The sequence below is a fragment of the Myotis nattereri genome, assembly GCF_964212035.1.
Source record: "Myotis nattereri genome assembly, chromosome: 11".
Lineage (NCBI taxonomy): Eukaryota > Metazoa > Chordata > Mammalia > Chiroptera > Vespertilionidae > Myotis > Myotis nattereri.
Genome location: NC_138086.1, coordinates 46,582,123 through 46,598,992, shown reverse-complemented (window position 1 = coordinate 46,598,992; position 16,870 = coordinate 46,582,123). Strand labels below are relative to the sequence as shown.

Genomic DNA, 16,870 nt, shown 5'->3' with positions numbered 1-16,870 from the left:
CAGACAAACACCTTGGAATGTTTATAGATCAAGGTAAAGAGAAACTCAAGTTCTCTAAGCAATGTGCCCAGTTCACATTGAAATGTCTCACAGGGGAATAGTCTTGGTGGAAAGACAAGACTGATAGTGTTGAAATATGCCTCGCTGACCTTTGGGTGACAGTCTAGGATAGCAGGAGGGAGAGACTGTACGTACATGTACATGCACTTATAGAAGAAATACCAGTTAAAAATGCTAAGGAAGAAAAAAGTGAGAATCATGAAACTACCAGAGGAAGTCTAGATGGTAATGAAAGGGGGGTACAGGTGGGATTTCAGGATGATGAAAGCTACAGCCCTGACACTCACAACGAGTCCTCTGGGACCAGCGGCACCAGCAGCACCAGGAGGGCCAGGAATACCTCGGGGTCCAGGGAGGCCAGGGGCCCCAGCAACACCAGGCAGGCCCTGAGAAGGAAAATGCAGTGTGGCCAATCATGAAGCCACGAACGGGAGAGGCAGCACTCATTTAGGGCCATTAAAATCACAGCAGCAAATCTGAGCTCTTGCCCCCTTCCGACATCCTCCCTGCCTCCATCCCCATATACTCACAGCAGCACCCTTAGCACCAGCAAGGCCATTGGCTCCGGGGTTTCCCTACAGGAAGAAAAAAAAAGGAAGGGAGAAAAATATCAGTTAATAGAAATATTTGTCTTCTTCTTTGACCTCAGCTTCACTCTTTCCCCCTTCCACAAAATGAGGTTATGACAGTGGCTACTTACAGGAGGTCCAACGGGGCCAGAGAGACCTGGAAGACCTACTTCACCACGGGGACCGGCAGGACCAGAAGGACCAGGGTTACCAACAGGTCCAATTTCACCCTAAAAGAAGGAAAGACACCGGGGCATTAGCCAGCAAGTAATGAAACAGCATAGCTCCATTTGGAGGACACCAATTTTATGAAATTTCTTCAGAATTGCAGTCATTTCCCTTATCTAGTCTAGTACCACAAGATTTGGGTTAGGGATCTTATTTTCCTGACTACCATCCTGATTCTACCATCCTGGCTACCACTGCTAGATTCATCTCTCTCTGTCCCTATGGTAGAGACTCTGGTTCTCAGCTAGTCGATCCCCACTAGTTTGGAAGTATAGCCCAGAGGAGCCCCACAGGATCATGTCTATGTCGCCTTCTCTATCTATGCTCATAGTGCTCGAGTGCAGAGAGGTGATGTATTTCAAAGTTGGAGAGAGAAAACTGGACATTCTGTGTCCATTAAGGTACCTGTTCTGAAATTCTCTATCTGCAAACACGGTCTCTATGTTTCTCATCCCTATAGAAGTTTATCAATATAATGACAGTTGTCACCATGTTTTTACCTTGGGGCCAGGAGCACCTGGGAAGCCTGGAGGGCCAGCAGACCCAAGGGGACCCTGAAATCAAAGTAGAATGTGGTAAGAAATTTCCTCCCAGTAAATTAGCAACACAACAACAACAGAATATTGAAAGGCTTAGAGGGGCTTGATCTTATTTAATATTGGCAGAGAAGAAACTGACAGCTGGTCTGTTGCCATTAGTATCTTAGCAAAGGGAAGACATTCAAGGTATCCAAGGTAGAGTAGATTTTACTTAATATATCATTCAACAGCCCCAGGGATAGTATGTATAATTAGAACCTTCAAAAGACCCCATTGATATCTAAAATGGTGTTATTTCGTAAGCAATTAATAAAGGAGATAGCTCCCATCACACACTCTTCAGTGTCAAAACTTACAGCAGGACCCACGGGACCCACACTTCCATCACTTCCACGGGCACCCTATGGAGAACATAAAGAGGAAAAGTCAAGTGGAAAGTTAAATAGCAGTTATTAGAAGATCGTCAAAAAGGCTGAAAAACTAAACGGAAGCACTCACAGCTGGGCCAGGGGCCCCAACTCGTCCTCGCTCACCAGGCAGCCCACGGGCTCCCTAAAAGCAGAAATAGTTTCAGTGAAATCCAGGTGCCAACTTTAAAAAAGTCACAGGCATCATTTACTTTGTCCATTTTCTAACAGGCGCAAAAATCCACTAGAAGTAAATACGTCTTATTTGAATTCCAACTAAAAGGTAATAGATTTCAATTAAGTATGCAAGAAGGCTATTAGAAAAATATCAAAGAATATAATGCTGAAGGAAATATTAATTAGCAAAAACATTAAAGAAGTTCCAGCTTGCAAGGAGTGTACACATTTAGGTTTACAATAAAGTAATTATTACTTACTGTTTGACCAGGAGTTCCATTTTCACCAGGGGCACCAGGTTCACCCTACATGAAAAACAATTGAGGTTTTGTTAGTCACACACACACACACACACACACACACACTTTTTTCTGATTGGGTAATTTTTGCCCTGTTATTTCCATTTGAACCATTCATATATTTTGTAACATTTCTTACACATATAGACTGTTAATTATGACAAACACATACATTTAAAAATGTTCTAAAATATGGGTTTTTATTTGGATAATACCAACTATCACAGCACTAGGGAGATGTGGTTGAGTGTTGCCCTCACTCCAATTCCCCCCTTTTATTTTGGCTATCATTTAGACTAGGCTTATATATTAGAAATGATAACATAAAAAGAAAGAACAGAAGATGAATTTGCTTTTAATATTACCATATTTACCTTCTTTATTTTAACAGTAGTTTTATTTTTGTAAAGTATACATGAAAATGTGAACTTTGCAATAATTTTTGGAGCTGTCATTTATTTCCAATCTATATGCTTGAGTAAAAAACATGCTGGTGAGGGTAGTGGTGGTTTAATTTGATACATGGCACAGGTGAAAAGAACTTTCCTTCAAGATAATCTGACTTAGAGATAGAAGAAACAGGATTTGAGAGATCAGTTAAGGAGCCTTCATTTGTAGGATTCTATATGACATGTATTCTTTGGGAACAGGCACTAGAATGGCAGTCAGGAATTCTAGCCTGTGTGCTTCTAACCACTAAATGTGACTTTGGACAAGTCACTCATTCTCTTTAAGCCTCAGTTTCCCTCATATGCAAAAAGAGGAAGTTCCCAGAGCTTCTTGCAAGCTTTACCATTTCATGATGCTTTGATTAGTAGTCTGAGCTATTATATGAGTCTCTGGAGAGAATGAGTTTGACCTTATCCATTTGTGTGGCAGCTGGAAAGTTAGGACAGATTCTCCATATTCATGTTCATTTCTGGTCCCACTAGTATTCGTTACTCATTAATTTGTAATTACGTTGGTATTCACTTTAATATCACATTATCTCCTTAATAGAAGAGAGAACATTTTATAGTTGAAAATGCTGTCAGAGAAGAGCCTAGCCAAGAGATAACACACTTCTGAGACTTTAATTACCTAATTAAAAATTTTTTGAGTGTGAATAGATAAATCACAGCAAAGAGGCTGAAAAGTGTATTGTGACATGAATGTATCTATCTAATTAGTGCAAAGCAAGGGAGAATTTACAGTTTAAAGTAACATATAGTGTCCTAATAACTGACTCTATGTTTATTTACTTTTATTTTGGCTGCAGAGATCAACTAAAATTATAGGAAGAAAGTAGATGAAGGAAAAAATTATTGACATTGAATCTCAAATGTATAACTGATATTGAATTAAATAAATATTATTAGGGATTGGCCTTTTGTCACAGAATCCCATGGGTCCCACCGTTGAGGGATTTGAAGTATGGAAGAGAGAATAAGATACTCTTTAGACTATGAGTAGCTTTTGGTCAAAATACACTTTCTGGTGGTGATGGGAAATTATAATCAGTTGTTTTAAAAAGAACGTTTCTGATTTAGTGTTTTACCTTAATACCTGGAGCACCGGGTTGTCCCTTCAATCCATCCAGACCATTGTGTCCCTGAAAGGCAAATCCTTATTATTAAAATGCTGTTCCATGGCAGCGCTCGGTCAAGTCAAACATCTTCTTTCTCTGCCGTTACTATCTCCTGGCTAACTCCTGTGACCGCTTCGGTAGAATGCAGTCCTGGGGCTCTGGCACCTTCTTTTCCCTAGGAAAGCTCCCTGAAGGGGAAACAGAAGGATATAGGACTAGCTGCTCTCTTTAGTCCCTTCCATTTTTAATCATCTTCCTATCTTTAGATGCTGTAAATACCTCTTAAGCCATTTTATGCAATTTTCTCTGTAGAGATCCCTGCTCCTTGGCAACTATGAACAGATGGAAAGAAACTACTTCCCAGTGATCCTTCACTCTTTGACTCTCTTCACTCTGGCAAACTCCAGGACTTTGGATGCAAATATGTGTCACCCAGAATTTTAAATATAGTTGAGGTTTTTCCTAAAAATAATCAATGTTTTCTCTCACAGGGGAAATAATGTGCTCACCCTAATGCCCTTGAAGCCAGGAAGTCCAGGAGTCCCAGGGAAACCACGAGCACCCTTAAAAAAACACACACACAAGAAGACACATGAAGTTTTTGTTCCAAATAAAAAGATAATTATTTCTTCCCTCCGAAAGATTTTTTTCTTATCAAAATTCGAGCTTGGAATCAAAGACTAATATATATTTTAAGCACAGAGTAGTAAATTAACTTGCTCTATTTGAGTAACTAATACTGTGGTGTTTGTAGAAAATACTGTGTTTAGCTGTTCATAGTGTGTTTGCTGTAATTGATATTACATTATTTGCATTAATTAAAAACTGTCCACATTCTTATTTGTCAGATGCCTTCAATAAGTGTTATAAGTATGCAGACCTCTAGGTTGTTATTTAGACTGAAGTTAGTTTTAGCAGCAATCTTATATGCGAGATGCCTCTGATGTTTGGACTGTATACTGTTGTAAAAAGTCTTACCTGTGGCCCAACAACTCCTCTCTCGCCAGGTCGGCCAGGTTTCCCAGGGTGACCCTAAAACACATAATTAAGCATTAGAGGGTTAACCTTTCCTTGGTAAACTCTCAGATGAAAGTGGGGGATCTTGGTTTTCACAATAGGGAAAAATGGCATCCCATAAAAATGTGGACCCAAATATATATTTAATTAAGAATTATATTTTCTTAAATACAATCCAATTAATTAATATTTCACTAACATACTATTTTCCATATGGGGTCGGTTATATCGGGCATATTTGGCTCTTGGCAGAATACTTCGTTTGAAGCTAGAAACTCTCCTTGAGGCAGGAGGATTTAAATGGCACTTGGAAATGCTTAGGAGTAAATACTTACGTCCTCACCAGCCTTGCCAGGAGGGCCAGCTGGACCACGAGAACCCGCAGGACCCTAGAGAATGGGAGACCCATCATTGTGTTAGGAGATATTAATACATTTCTTTAAAAAAAGTATTTATCACAAAGGGGATGAATGTACTTACAGTTTGACCAGGTTCACCAGGCTCACCAGCAGGTCCTTGGAAACCTTGAGGGCCCTAGGAGACAGCAGTACGCCATACTTCAAGCCTTTATTCAATTCTATCGTTTTACATAAGAGCTTTTTACATAAAGGCTTTTTTTTTTCTTTTTCCACAGGCTTTTTGTACTTACAGGGGCTCCAGCTGCGCCAGGAGGGCCTCTGGGTCCCATCAGACCCTGGAAACAGGACAGACAGAGTTAGCACTGACAGTGGTCATGGCCTTGGTTAGGGTTACAGCCATCACCATAGACATTTATTAATGAACAGCTGAACAGAATGGTCCTGGTTTTATTTCATAGTTTTTGCCCTTTGCCAAAGAAGCATTTAAGGACCCAAGTTTCCTCCACTATTACTCTGCTTTTGCCTTTCCTTTTTATTAACCCAAATCAGTAGAACTCAAATTAGAAGGGGAGGCCACAGGGTCCATCCTTAAAATTGTGCACAGCGGACATAGTGAGATTGTTCAAATGCAATGAAGTGAATCAGTCTTGCATAGTTCAGAATATGTGACTACCTTCTATGCAGCTGACGAAGCATTTCCATTTGGATTCCCTTGATCATACGTCATTTCCCATGTCATCCTTAGCTACAAAATGGATATTTTTATTGCCCCAAGGACATAAATTGAAAAGAATAAAAGAATCCTTCTTAATGATTAGAGGGAGGTTTGTTATAACCTTATAGCTCCTTTAAGGGCTGTCGGTGACTGATGAAAATGTCAAACAAAATTGGATGTAATGAGGGGTAAAGGAAAAGTAAAATGTTATTGAAACTTTGGACTGGAAGGGTCTATTGTATAATATTATTATTGAAAGTATGGCCTGAATGGAAGCCAATGGTTCTCCCCTTTGTTCTTTATTCTGTAGCACATAAGTAGAGTAAAACACAGTGTTACTAGTTTGCAAGGCAAATATCCATTCTTGATTCCCCTTTGCAGTAATCAATGCCCGTGCAAGCTCTTCTGTAGGGGCCGTTCCTCTACTGCTGAAAACATCACACAGACAAGTCTCCAGTAATTTGTTCATGACACACAGGGACTCTGCTGTCAAGCCTGCCCCACTGTGTTAATGCCAAGAGTGAAATGATATGAATTTTATGAAAAGGCACATCATCTTAATTATAAGAATTATTTATTTGGTCTTGGAAATTGCCTCGACATTCAAAGAAACTGTCACTTTTCAATCCAAATATCTTTTTAGGTATACATTAAAAAATAATTTCCTTTGACAGCATGAATTTTTAATTATATTTATTCATTTTTCCGTGTATTTGCCACAAGCTCATTTACATAAAAAGGAGTTTATTTTGTGGAGGCTGTGAGACAGACAATGAGTATTCATTAATTCAGGGAAGAACCCTCTAGGGTTTTATAGTTATTGATTTTTGAACATGGAAAATTATTTTAATGCTTTATTGCTGCCTATATTTCCTATTTGTGAAACACATATCTGTTGATTACATATGACTGTGAATGTGTATAGATGTGCAGGTTTAAATAATATTTTATTGATATTTAAAAGTAAAACACTCTGCTCTATGCCCCCCAGAGAGGTGTTCCAAAGTCAGGGGAATCTGAAATCCATATTAATTTTCTGGGCTTATGTAGTCTTTTTTTTTTTATTAGTGCTTTGTTTTTCCCCCTTTAGCTTCTTCTTAAAATATAGGTATTGCTTACTTGAAATTAGCCATTTCAACTAAGGTCCAGCATTAGTTGAAATGGCTAATTTCAAATATCCAATGTAAACAAAGCCAGAAGGAAATCTCTAATTCTTAATTTCCTACATGAATGTTTTAAATTACCAGGAAAAGTCAGGAAATTGCAAATCATCAATTAAAGGCACATAACTTTCAAGTGAGAGTTTTAATTTACAAAAAATATTATCTTGCCCTTATAGTGTATTAGTTTATTGTGGACCATTAACTCCAGCCAAACATCTTCTTTTGAAGATAGAGTACTGAATACATTATTCAGGTGAAATTTATTTTTCAAGGACCTTGTTAGCTTTGGGCAGATAAATACCTTTGTTTGGAAACAATTAATTAAAACCCCTAAATTTTATGTGTGCATTAAACTGTAGTGTTTAATCAACTTAATGTCTTAACTTCAACATATTTTCCCTCTATTTTATACATAATATATACTATTGCATGCTCATATTGTTTCTTTTTCTTAATAGCTCTCACTAATGCTTGTTAAAAGGTTCACTTGTTAAAGATAGATCATCATTGTCATAATCATATAGGAAACTTTTCTAAATGTCACTCAAATTATAGCATATATTGATGAACATTTGTGCTGAGAGATATAAGTGCTAAATTTTACTCACATTCTCTCCTATTAATTTGTAATTAATAGACTAAAAAAGAATTTTAATCAAAACGAATAAAAAGAAACATTTCCTACATTTCCAACTCCTTGAGGGAGGGTGAGAATCTATCGTATTTGCTATTATACTCCCAATGCATATTACAGTTTGGGGTTCATTGAAGGCCTGAGAAATACTTGTTGAATAAAATTAGTATTTTATTCAAGCACTAGATGCATGATGCCATCCAGTATCAGACATCTTGTCTGGTGGTTAGTCCTAGTTTGTCATTAGCCACCTGCATGACCTCAGGAAAGGGCTTAAACTCTCTAGTTATGCAGTGAATGGTCTGGACTAGAACTTGCCGATCCTTTCCAACAAGTTTATAAAACATAATACTTCTGTGTCTCTAATGATGCTTAAAATTTGAAACAATATCAAATGATGTAAAAAATTTAATCAGAGTGGTCACTGTTTTGAATTAAATTGATTTATCTAAGTTATGATTACTGTGTCCAGAGATTATTTCTTTGATATAAATATCTGATTTATTCTAAGAGGCATGTTTGTAGAGAAAATTGAACTCCCTTAAACTAGGCTTAGATTTTTTAATATATTTGAATACCAAAAAAAGTTGCTGCTTTTATCTGATCTAAGTATTGAATGCTATCTAGGTAGCTAAATAAATGGCAATGTGAAATTTAACATAAAAGAAATTCTCTATTCAGTAATTTTTTGGCTAAGGTAAAAAGAGATAAGCATACCATTGGTCCAGGGCCACCTCCAACTCCTTTCCCATCGAACTGGGCAGCAAAGTTCTAGAGGAGGATAACATAAACAAACATGTGTATATATTAAACTTAAGGATAATAATTACCAGCCATATAGTTCATTTTCTTATTCTACTTGTAAAGATATTTCTGTTGTTCTTTAAAAGGGAGCAATGCTTTTGATATAATTATTACTTTAGAATTCCATATCAAGCTAAATTCCTAAAAAGTCAGGGAAGTAACAAATTTTAAATTTAATCCATACCTAGTTTGAAGTGGGGAGCTTCCCTGCTTTATTTTCCAAGCCCTTTCGTGCTATGTTCATCCTGTCTCTCCACTCCCATCTCCAACCCCTCCTTTGAGGAAGGGGAGTTTTCTAAACTTTCAAAGTAACTGAAGGCCTCTGATAATTAAGCTGAGATCAACTCTGCATTTCCACCTGTTGCCTCACTCCTCCAGAACTATACAAAATGACTAAGAGATCTTTTTCTTGCTGGAGTTTCAAAAAAGATATAAGGAGTTTTCAAGTTTAGAGGGAAATTAAATTAAAATGCCCCTTAGAAGATTAAACTTTTTAAAAATAGTTCACAGTAATAACTTTACTGTTAAAGATCTCTCTTATAGTGGTAGATCTATTAAAGAAGGCTCCTTTTAATGCACCCAATAGATAAGCAATCATAATAAGATCTTTGGGGGAGAAAGGTCTTATTTTACTGGCATACAGTTGAGTATTGGAATCAGGCTTCTGATTCATAGTGCTAACCAATTAAGCAAATATGTTTTCCTTCCTGCAGTGAGGCCATTTGGCACTCATACCATTGTTAAAGACATAAAGCTAAAAGAAGATATTAATGAAAAAGGGAAATGTACTTTTCTCAAATTAGTTTCAGGCAAATTAAAACTAAACTGCCTGAATGTTGGTTCAGCAGACTTCAAGCCAAGGAGAACAAAAAGAGTAGAATGTTTGCGAAATTGCTTAAGAGCAAGGATTTCAGTTATAATTCAACCTAATCAAACTCTTTAATAATGCAACACCTCTTATTTGTGCCCTACTGATGAAAGATATTAAATTCTCAAATTAAATAATGGTCGTGAGGGCTGCCGCTCCCTTCAGTGCACACAAAGACCAGTCCTGTCATTGGCAAGAGCTCATAAAGAGACGGGCAAAGCAGAATCTTGAATGAAGAAACCAAAGAAATGAAATAAAATATACTAATATCCACATAGCAAACTTAACTGCTAAAAATAAATTCTACAATGAGCCTTCTTCCCATAGAGGTATAAGAAACTGAAGATAGATAAAAGTTAAAAATACGTAAGACACTTACCCCGCCAAGACCAGGGGGGCCAGGAGGACCAGGTGGGCCAGGAGGGCCTGGGATACCATCATCACCATCTTTGCCTGGTGGGCCTGGTGGACCCTGTATGTAAAAAGCAAATTAGGTCAGGATTAGACAGATCCCATAGGAATTTATACGTGGAAAAGGATACCTACGAATACATGTGGTAAAATTAGTTGTTCAGACCTTTCAATGTGCAAGTGGTGTGGAAATTTAATATGCCATATTTGTCTCTGATTAAAACGGACTTATGACATGAGTCTATTTTAGAAGGAGGTTTAGTAACTGATATATGAAGAAGACACAAGACAAGGTAGTTTCTCCGTGAGCAGGAATATTTCAGCCATTGAATATTAATTCATAATGGAACTCCAGCATTCAAATAAAGGTAGAAATTATAGCTAAAATGTATGATTCTATAAACTTTATGTGGGTAACAGTGCACAGGGATGAGCTATGCATGTTGATTGTCAGTTTCTGACTGCGATGAACTTATTCCATTGTTCTGGTATGTTATGTATGAATAGCGGATTAATTAATGTGATAATTAATAAAGCAGTTTTATCACAGGGTAGAAAATCCTACAGATTTCCTACCATTAACACTACTTATGTCGTTAAGTAATTTACCGTCATAATGCTACCTCTAATGGTTCGTTTGAGCAGAATACGTTTAAGTCTGCATTTTCCAAAAGATATAAGATACAGGTATTTATGTATTGGCAAAAGCATCATATAATGCAAAACCACATATGCCAAATAAACACAGCAGAGATCTAAGCATATTATGAATAAAATGTAAGCCTAATTTGCACATTTATGACAGGTTGACTGATATTTCACTATTATTCCCAGCTACATAAGACATCTCAATTGAAAAGGAAACAAATGTATTAAAAAGATAAGGACTATGTGGTGGTAGGTAGATACATTTTCATTACGTATGTGTTGGACAGGTCATCCAAAAACAAAGAAAGAAAGATCATGCAAAGAATATGGCTGTCTGTAATAGTTTTGCTTTTTTTGAAGGATAATCTTAACTTGAAAAGAATATTGATTATATATAATAATGCTCATTTGCTTCTTCTGTAGTGGGCATTATCTGCTTAAAAGGTGGTACAATTACCTGGATATATAATATTCCTATAAATTGTCAGTCTTCTGTAGTTTCTAGTGTGTAATTATTCAATTACGGGCCAAAGCCCTTTAATAGTTCAAAAATTACATACCCTTTCTCCACGTGGTCCTCTATCTCCATTTGGGCCCTATGAGGAAGACACAAATAGCACAATTCTAAATGTCTAAGCAATTTCCAGTGAACAAGCAAAGCATTCTTAATAGAAATTAGTTGGTGAGACTGATCTAACTACAATGTTATTAGATAATAGCTATAAAAATAGCAGAGTACAATAGAGTAGATTGTTTTTATTATAATTATATGTAATATTTTTAAACTGGGAAGTTGGAGACTCTAGTCCCCAGTCATTAGGCCAATATTCTAACTACTATATTTAGAAAGATGGTGCCTGTGGGTAAAATTACCATTTTGTTACATCGTTAATATCATATTTATATAGTCAAAGCCCTTTAAAATAAACTTTCATCTATTACCTATAATTAACATAATAGTCATTTCATCTTCAGAATAAAAACGAGTCTTTCTTTTTGTCTTTACTAGGTAGATCACCACTTTTTATAAGTATAATTAGAGATGATTCTGGAAGATAAAACTTTATCTTAAACATCAAAGCTACTTTATCTTATGGTGTAGCTAATGCATAGTTATGTGGGCAAGTCTTGGCAAAGTCTTTTTCTTCTATAGTCTACTATAAATTTATTAGAATTAAAAGTTATCACTGATCATTTCAGATACTATAGAGAAGTATTGGACTCTTACCTTTCTTGCAGTTTCCTAGAAAAGAAAAAGTGAAAGATTATTATGAGGAAAATTGTATACATGTATTTTAAAATGAATCTCATTTTCATGTAGTATACAAATATAGTTATACCGTGCATTAATATTACCTTTAAATTTCAAAGTACAACTTTAATTTGTATAAATAAATAAAATATGTATAGAACCAAAATATATACTTATCTGTAATTATGCCGCAAATTCAATTCATGAACTAAGTATTTGTTCATAATACTTGCAAATGATTCCAGGGGAATGACAAGATTCTCTAGCTGTGAGGTCTTCTGCTCTATGGTAGCTGATGCTTAAACCCGAACTTCCACTGGATTATTTACTGTCTATTTCTTATGGGTGTTCTTATGAGATTGGTCTTATTCAGTAGCCCCGCCCACTTTAGAAGTGGGGGTGGGTACTTTCTAAGGCAGCCAGAAAAGTTTGAGGACATAACTCTTGAGGATTTTCTTGGGAATCCAGTTTGGTCAAAACCAAGGTAGCCTCCCCTTCTTTCCCCAAAGAGGACATTACTGTGGCCAAGGCAATCAAAGTGTATAAAAAATTATCAAAATAATTGTACTTACCTCTTTTAAAGCTGTAGGAAAAATGGGAAAATAGGGAATAGTTATTAGTATTATTTCACTGGCCAATATCAATGATCACCAAGTAGATATATTAGTCTATAAATTAACTTACCTGATTAAAGAACCAATTGCTTTTTTTTTTATTAAGGATATTCTAATGACTTGGAGATTATGCAGGTCAATAGTATGGCAGGGATCAGCAAGGTGATTTGCATGAAATATTAACATGAAACTATTTTGAATTGAATAGTTAATTATTTACCATTTTATAAATCTGTGAAATATTAATTTGTCTGAAGGACATTTCTAATGCTTAGAAATTAAGCTGGTAAAGTACACAGGTATCAAGACCAGTAGGTTGATGAAGAAATAATTTATGGTTTAGATAATTTTTAATATAAATATAAAAAAGGGAAAATTTAGGAAAGTATGCTACCTAAGGTAGACTTTGTTTTTTATAAAACCTTAAGGTTACTTAGTACTTCACTGAGTTTGTACCAATCTTAATGTTATTTTTTTCAAAAAGAGTCTGACAAATTAGTCACCATGAACATGGATTCATTTAGACATCTTTAATTTTGCTTTAAATTGGTTCACTTAAATAAGTTCATTTTACCAATATGCATTACTGTTTCCCCTTAGAAGGAATTGCTCTGTATAAATGGAAAAACTGGATTAAAAATCTTGAAAAATAATGGGGAAAATACACTAAAGTAATATCCCCTCCTTTGTCATAATTGCTTTAAGTTCTTAAGACTGAATTCCTCTCCTATGATATAAAAATTATAGGTTAACACAGGATGTAAGTGTGGCCAAGCTGGCAATAAGATGAATCTCCCCCCCAAATTGCTTTAATTAGGTGGCCAAGAAGTGTGTCATTTGGAGTGAGAACATCTGTTGCAATAGTCACAATTCAGGAGGGTGGACCACATTCAGCACTGACATTTAAGGGCAATTTATGAAAATTACTTTTAAATTAAGAAAATGATATGTTTACTTCATTTTGTCCATCAGCAGGAAGAATAATTATGCATGGACTTGATTAACGGAAGTCCTTACGATTTTGGATATTTGACTCTTAGTTACTCAGACTGAGCCATTTTAAAGAATATGTACTTGGTAACATTCATACCAGATGGTAATTGGCTGTGGATCAGAAGGTGAGTTAGTTGCCTTCAAACTTCCTTAGGTCTGTTTTCATCTTTTCTCTAGGAGCCAGTTCTTTCCTCCCAACCTCTGATCTCATAAAGAAAGAACTTGGTAATGTGAATTTGTTCAATGCCGTTACTCCTTAGTATCCACAGTACGTATAATAAAAGTGGATGAAGGAAGAAACACAAAAAAACTGCAGTGGTAATGATGCAATTGTACACACTGGGGCATGTGGGCGGAGCAAACTTTTTGGCGTGTTGGGTGTGGCCAGACACAGCTCAAACTCCATCAAGTCACTATCTTTGTCTGGTAATTAGGCAGCCATTTTCAAGACAAAAAAAATGGCCTGATTTTCTTCACGCTATCTTGATGTGGACGTCTGGTCATAAAACCTACAGCTGGGAAGTGGCCCTGGGGACCATCTCATCTCTATCCTGCATTTTAGGAAAGGCTCAGTTTGATTTGCCCAAGGTCACATGGTAAATTAGTGGCAAAGCCATGAGAAAAAAACCAATCTCTGGGGTCTCAGATCAGCGTTGCTATTTCCTAACTTGTTGTGTCCGGAATATCTGCTTGTCGTTGGAAACATGTTGAACTCTCAGGCTCAACAAAAGGCAGAGAAGATTTCGGTTAAATAATGTTACCATTTCCATGACCAGGTAATGAATTGAGAAGCTAATATTACTTTTCATAATGTGTCCATTCCAAGTAGCATCCATTTTCCTCCCCAGAATACACTGACTAGCTACTGGGAGTGGCTTTAATCAGAAAGGCAGACAACCTCTCTGTGTAAACCTCAAGAGTCTTCCATTAGCTTAAGGCCTGGTCCCCTGCACTTTCATGGTCCTTCCTGCAGAGGGCGCATCATTATTATTATCATCAGCAGCAGCAGCATCATCATCCAGACAAGTCTTAAAACACCCAGAAGAGAAAAGCCCTCAGGGCGTTAGTTTTATATGACAAAATCAGAGGGGTTTCCAAAGCAGGTCTCAAGTTCCACACGGTGGGCGTCAGTGCAGTGATGGGGCCTGTTAGGACCCTCATCACCTCAGTTGTTCTATCCCATCAGAGGGAAAAGACCTGTTCCCTTTGAGCTCCGCTAACCTGAACAGACCAAGTTAACAGTCTCACTCCGGAGTTCAGAGAAAAGTTCCCTAACTTTTGGCGAGTCGGGGCTTTTATGGTTTCATTTCTCAGACACGTTACATGTTTCTTATTTACATGCCAGAGAGCCTTCCCTCCAAGCTGCACCTCGAACTTAGTTGAGGCTTTCCTTTTCCTTCTTGCCCAACCGTCCAAACTCTCTCTCCCCGCTGCCCCAAACAAGCTGAAGGCACTTACATTGGCATGTTGCTAGGCACGACGTTACTGCGAGCAGCAACAAAGTCCGCGTATCCACAAAGCTGAGCATGTCTACCACTCAGACATGCAGACTCCTTGTGTCGCAGAGCCCTGGGTCACCGGCGGAGGTATCACCTGGCGGGCGCAGGCATGCAGTCGTGGCCTGTACCTCCAACTTAGCCGAAACCTCCTGCCGCCTTGGTGCTAAAATAATAAAGCCCGGATCTGCCCTATTTATACGGCCAAAGTTTCCCTGGCCCGAGGGTGCCTCCAGAAGCGCTTCCACCAATGGGAAGGCTGGGGCTGGGGGCCCGGGCAGCCACAGCTGGGAGGAGACTGCGGGGGCGCAGAGGAGGGAGCGAAGGGGGGAGGGACGTGGCCAAGGGGCTGGCTTCTTAAATTGGTTCCATTCTTTTTGAGGACGTGGACACTTTTGAGGCTTTCAAGGGGAAACTCTGACTCGCTGTCTGCATACCTCCGCCCTCCCCATCCCCCCGCCCTCCCCCGCCCTTTCCAAGTTTGGAAACACTTGTGGACACGTCGGAGCGCTCAGCAGACACCGACGTGGGCAGTGTTTGCAGAGCTCGGGGCAGCGGGGTAGCTGTGGAGGGGACGGGAGCCGGGAGATCAAAGCAGGAGCTGTCCAGCCGGGCCTCACCTGGTGCCCTGCGGGCCACCGGCAGAGTGGAGAGGGCCCCGCGGGCGCGGAGGGGGCAGGGGAGGAGGGAGTCAGGACTCGAAGACGTGGCGCAGCCCTGGCTATCCTCCCCCGCCCCCTCCAGCCCGCCCCCCGCCCCTCCCCAGCCCCCGCCTAGCTTTTCTCCAGTCTTTTCCCCTCTTTGGAGAGTGTGTGTGCCCACATTTTCAGCAGTCTCTCTCTCTCTCTCTCTCTCTCTCTCTCTCTCTCTCTCTCTCTCTCTCTCTTTTTCCTCCCCCCCCCCCCCCGCCTCTTTCCTGGCTGCAGGAGAGGAGGAGAGGGTGGTGATAGGGGATTCTGTCTGTGGAGGGTTAGGCAGGAATCCCAGGACGCTCACTGTTGGAGGGTGGGGAGCAGGTTAGGGCGGCGTGGCACCCAGCACCCGGGAGGATATGCTTTGTGCACATGCTTTGCGCACACCAGGCTAGACCAAGTCTTTGGGGAGTCCTTCCCCGCTGGCTTCCCTCTGCTGAGGCTAATTTTAAACGGACTTTAGGGAGTCTGGGCTGCACATAACTGCCCCAGATGGACCTGGCCACCTCTCTCATGCGGTATAGAACCCCCACCTCCTCTGCTTCACAGACTCCTTGTCTGCATTTACTAGCCTCATCCTGAGCCTGGACTCAGATAACCCTCTAGTGAGCGCCCCCCCCCCCCCAATCCCTCTTGACCTCTGCCCATGCACTGACCCTACGCATCTTCCTGCCTTCGACCCAGCTCCTTCCACAGATCGGGGAAACCGCCTAGCCTGTCTTGAAGGGCTTCTAATTCGCATTTGGGATATGGGCAGTCTTCTCTGGTAACACCCTAAGCAGCGTCCAGTCAACATGGATGTTAACTCTCTTCCCATCCCACTCTACGTTCTCCACCAGGGAGAGGAGGAGCTGGGGCCTTGACCTTGAGATACTCGGGGTTGGGGTGATGGGGGGGTGGGGGGGAGGCCGGAGCTCCTGAGAACTGTGAAATGCTGAGTGCAGTCAACTTCAGTGGCTGTCCCCTTTCCCAGCCTCTTGACGTGTCATTTCTGGCCCAGAGGACAGGCCATAGGTCTGGGGCTGTGCCTCTGCTTGCCCAGCACCCCTATGAGGCAGCCCTGGATTACTTAAAGTAGCCCCCTCCCCCCCAGGAGTCAACGCTAAAGGGGCATCTTTAGGTCAATTCCATCTCTATCAAAGAGAAATTATAATTCTTTATTAATCTTTCTTCCTTTCTTCCCCTCCCCATCTCTTCCCTCTCCCCACATTTTTTTGGGGGGGGGAGGAGGGAGGGACCGTACTTTAAGAAAGAATTTCTGTTTAACTCATCAGCTGCTACTATAAAACAAGGGACTGAATATTCTTAAACTCTTTGCTTCCTCTAAACTTAAAAACTAACAAACAAAAAGAGAATAA

General features: G+C 39.4%; 1 protein-coding gene across 1 annotated transcript in view; it reads right to left on the bottom strand.

Moving 5' to 3' along the window:
- COL1A2 (collagen type I alpha 2 chain) overlaps positions 1-14,852 on the bottom strand; it is a gene marked incomplete at its 5' end in the record, with an annotated part of 36,072 nt that extends 21,220 nt beyond the window's left edge. The window contains 17 exons of the mRNA XM_081102245.1: positions 348-446; positions 591-635; positions 761-859; positions 1,358-1,411; positions 1,753-1,797; positions 1,895-1,948; positions 2,241-2,285; positions 3,817-3,870; positions 4,356-4,409; positions 4,825-4,878; positions 5,199-5,252; positions 5,344-5,397; positions 5,513-5,557; positions 8,452-8,505; positions 9,786-9,878; positions 11,026-11,061; positions 14,766-14,852. Coding sequence (XP_080958371.1) covers positions 348-446; positions 591-635; positions 761-859; positions 1,358-1,411; positions 1,753-1,797; positions 1,895-1,948; positions 2,241-2,285; positions 3,817-3,870; positions 4,356-4,409; positions 4,825-4,878; positions 5,199-5,252; positions 5,344-5,397; positions 5,513-5,557; positions 8,452-8,505; positions 9,786-9,878; positions 11,026-11,061; positions 14,766-14,852 — 1,026 coding nt within the window. The remainder of the gene's footprint in view (positions 1-347; positions 447-590; positions 636-760; positions 860-1,357; positions 1,412-1,752; positions 1,798-1,894; positions 1,949-2,240; positions 2,286-3,816; positions 3,871-4,355; positions 4,410-4,824; positions 4,879-5,198; positions 5,253-5,343; positions 5,398-5,512; positions 5,558-8,451; positions 8,506-9,785; positions 9,879-11,025; positions 11,062-14,765) is intronic.
- Positions 14,853-16,870: the final 2,018 nt, after the last annotated feature.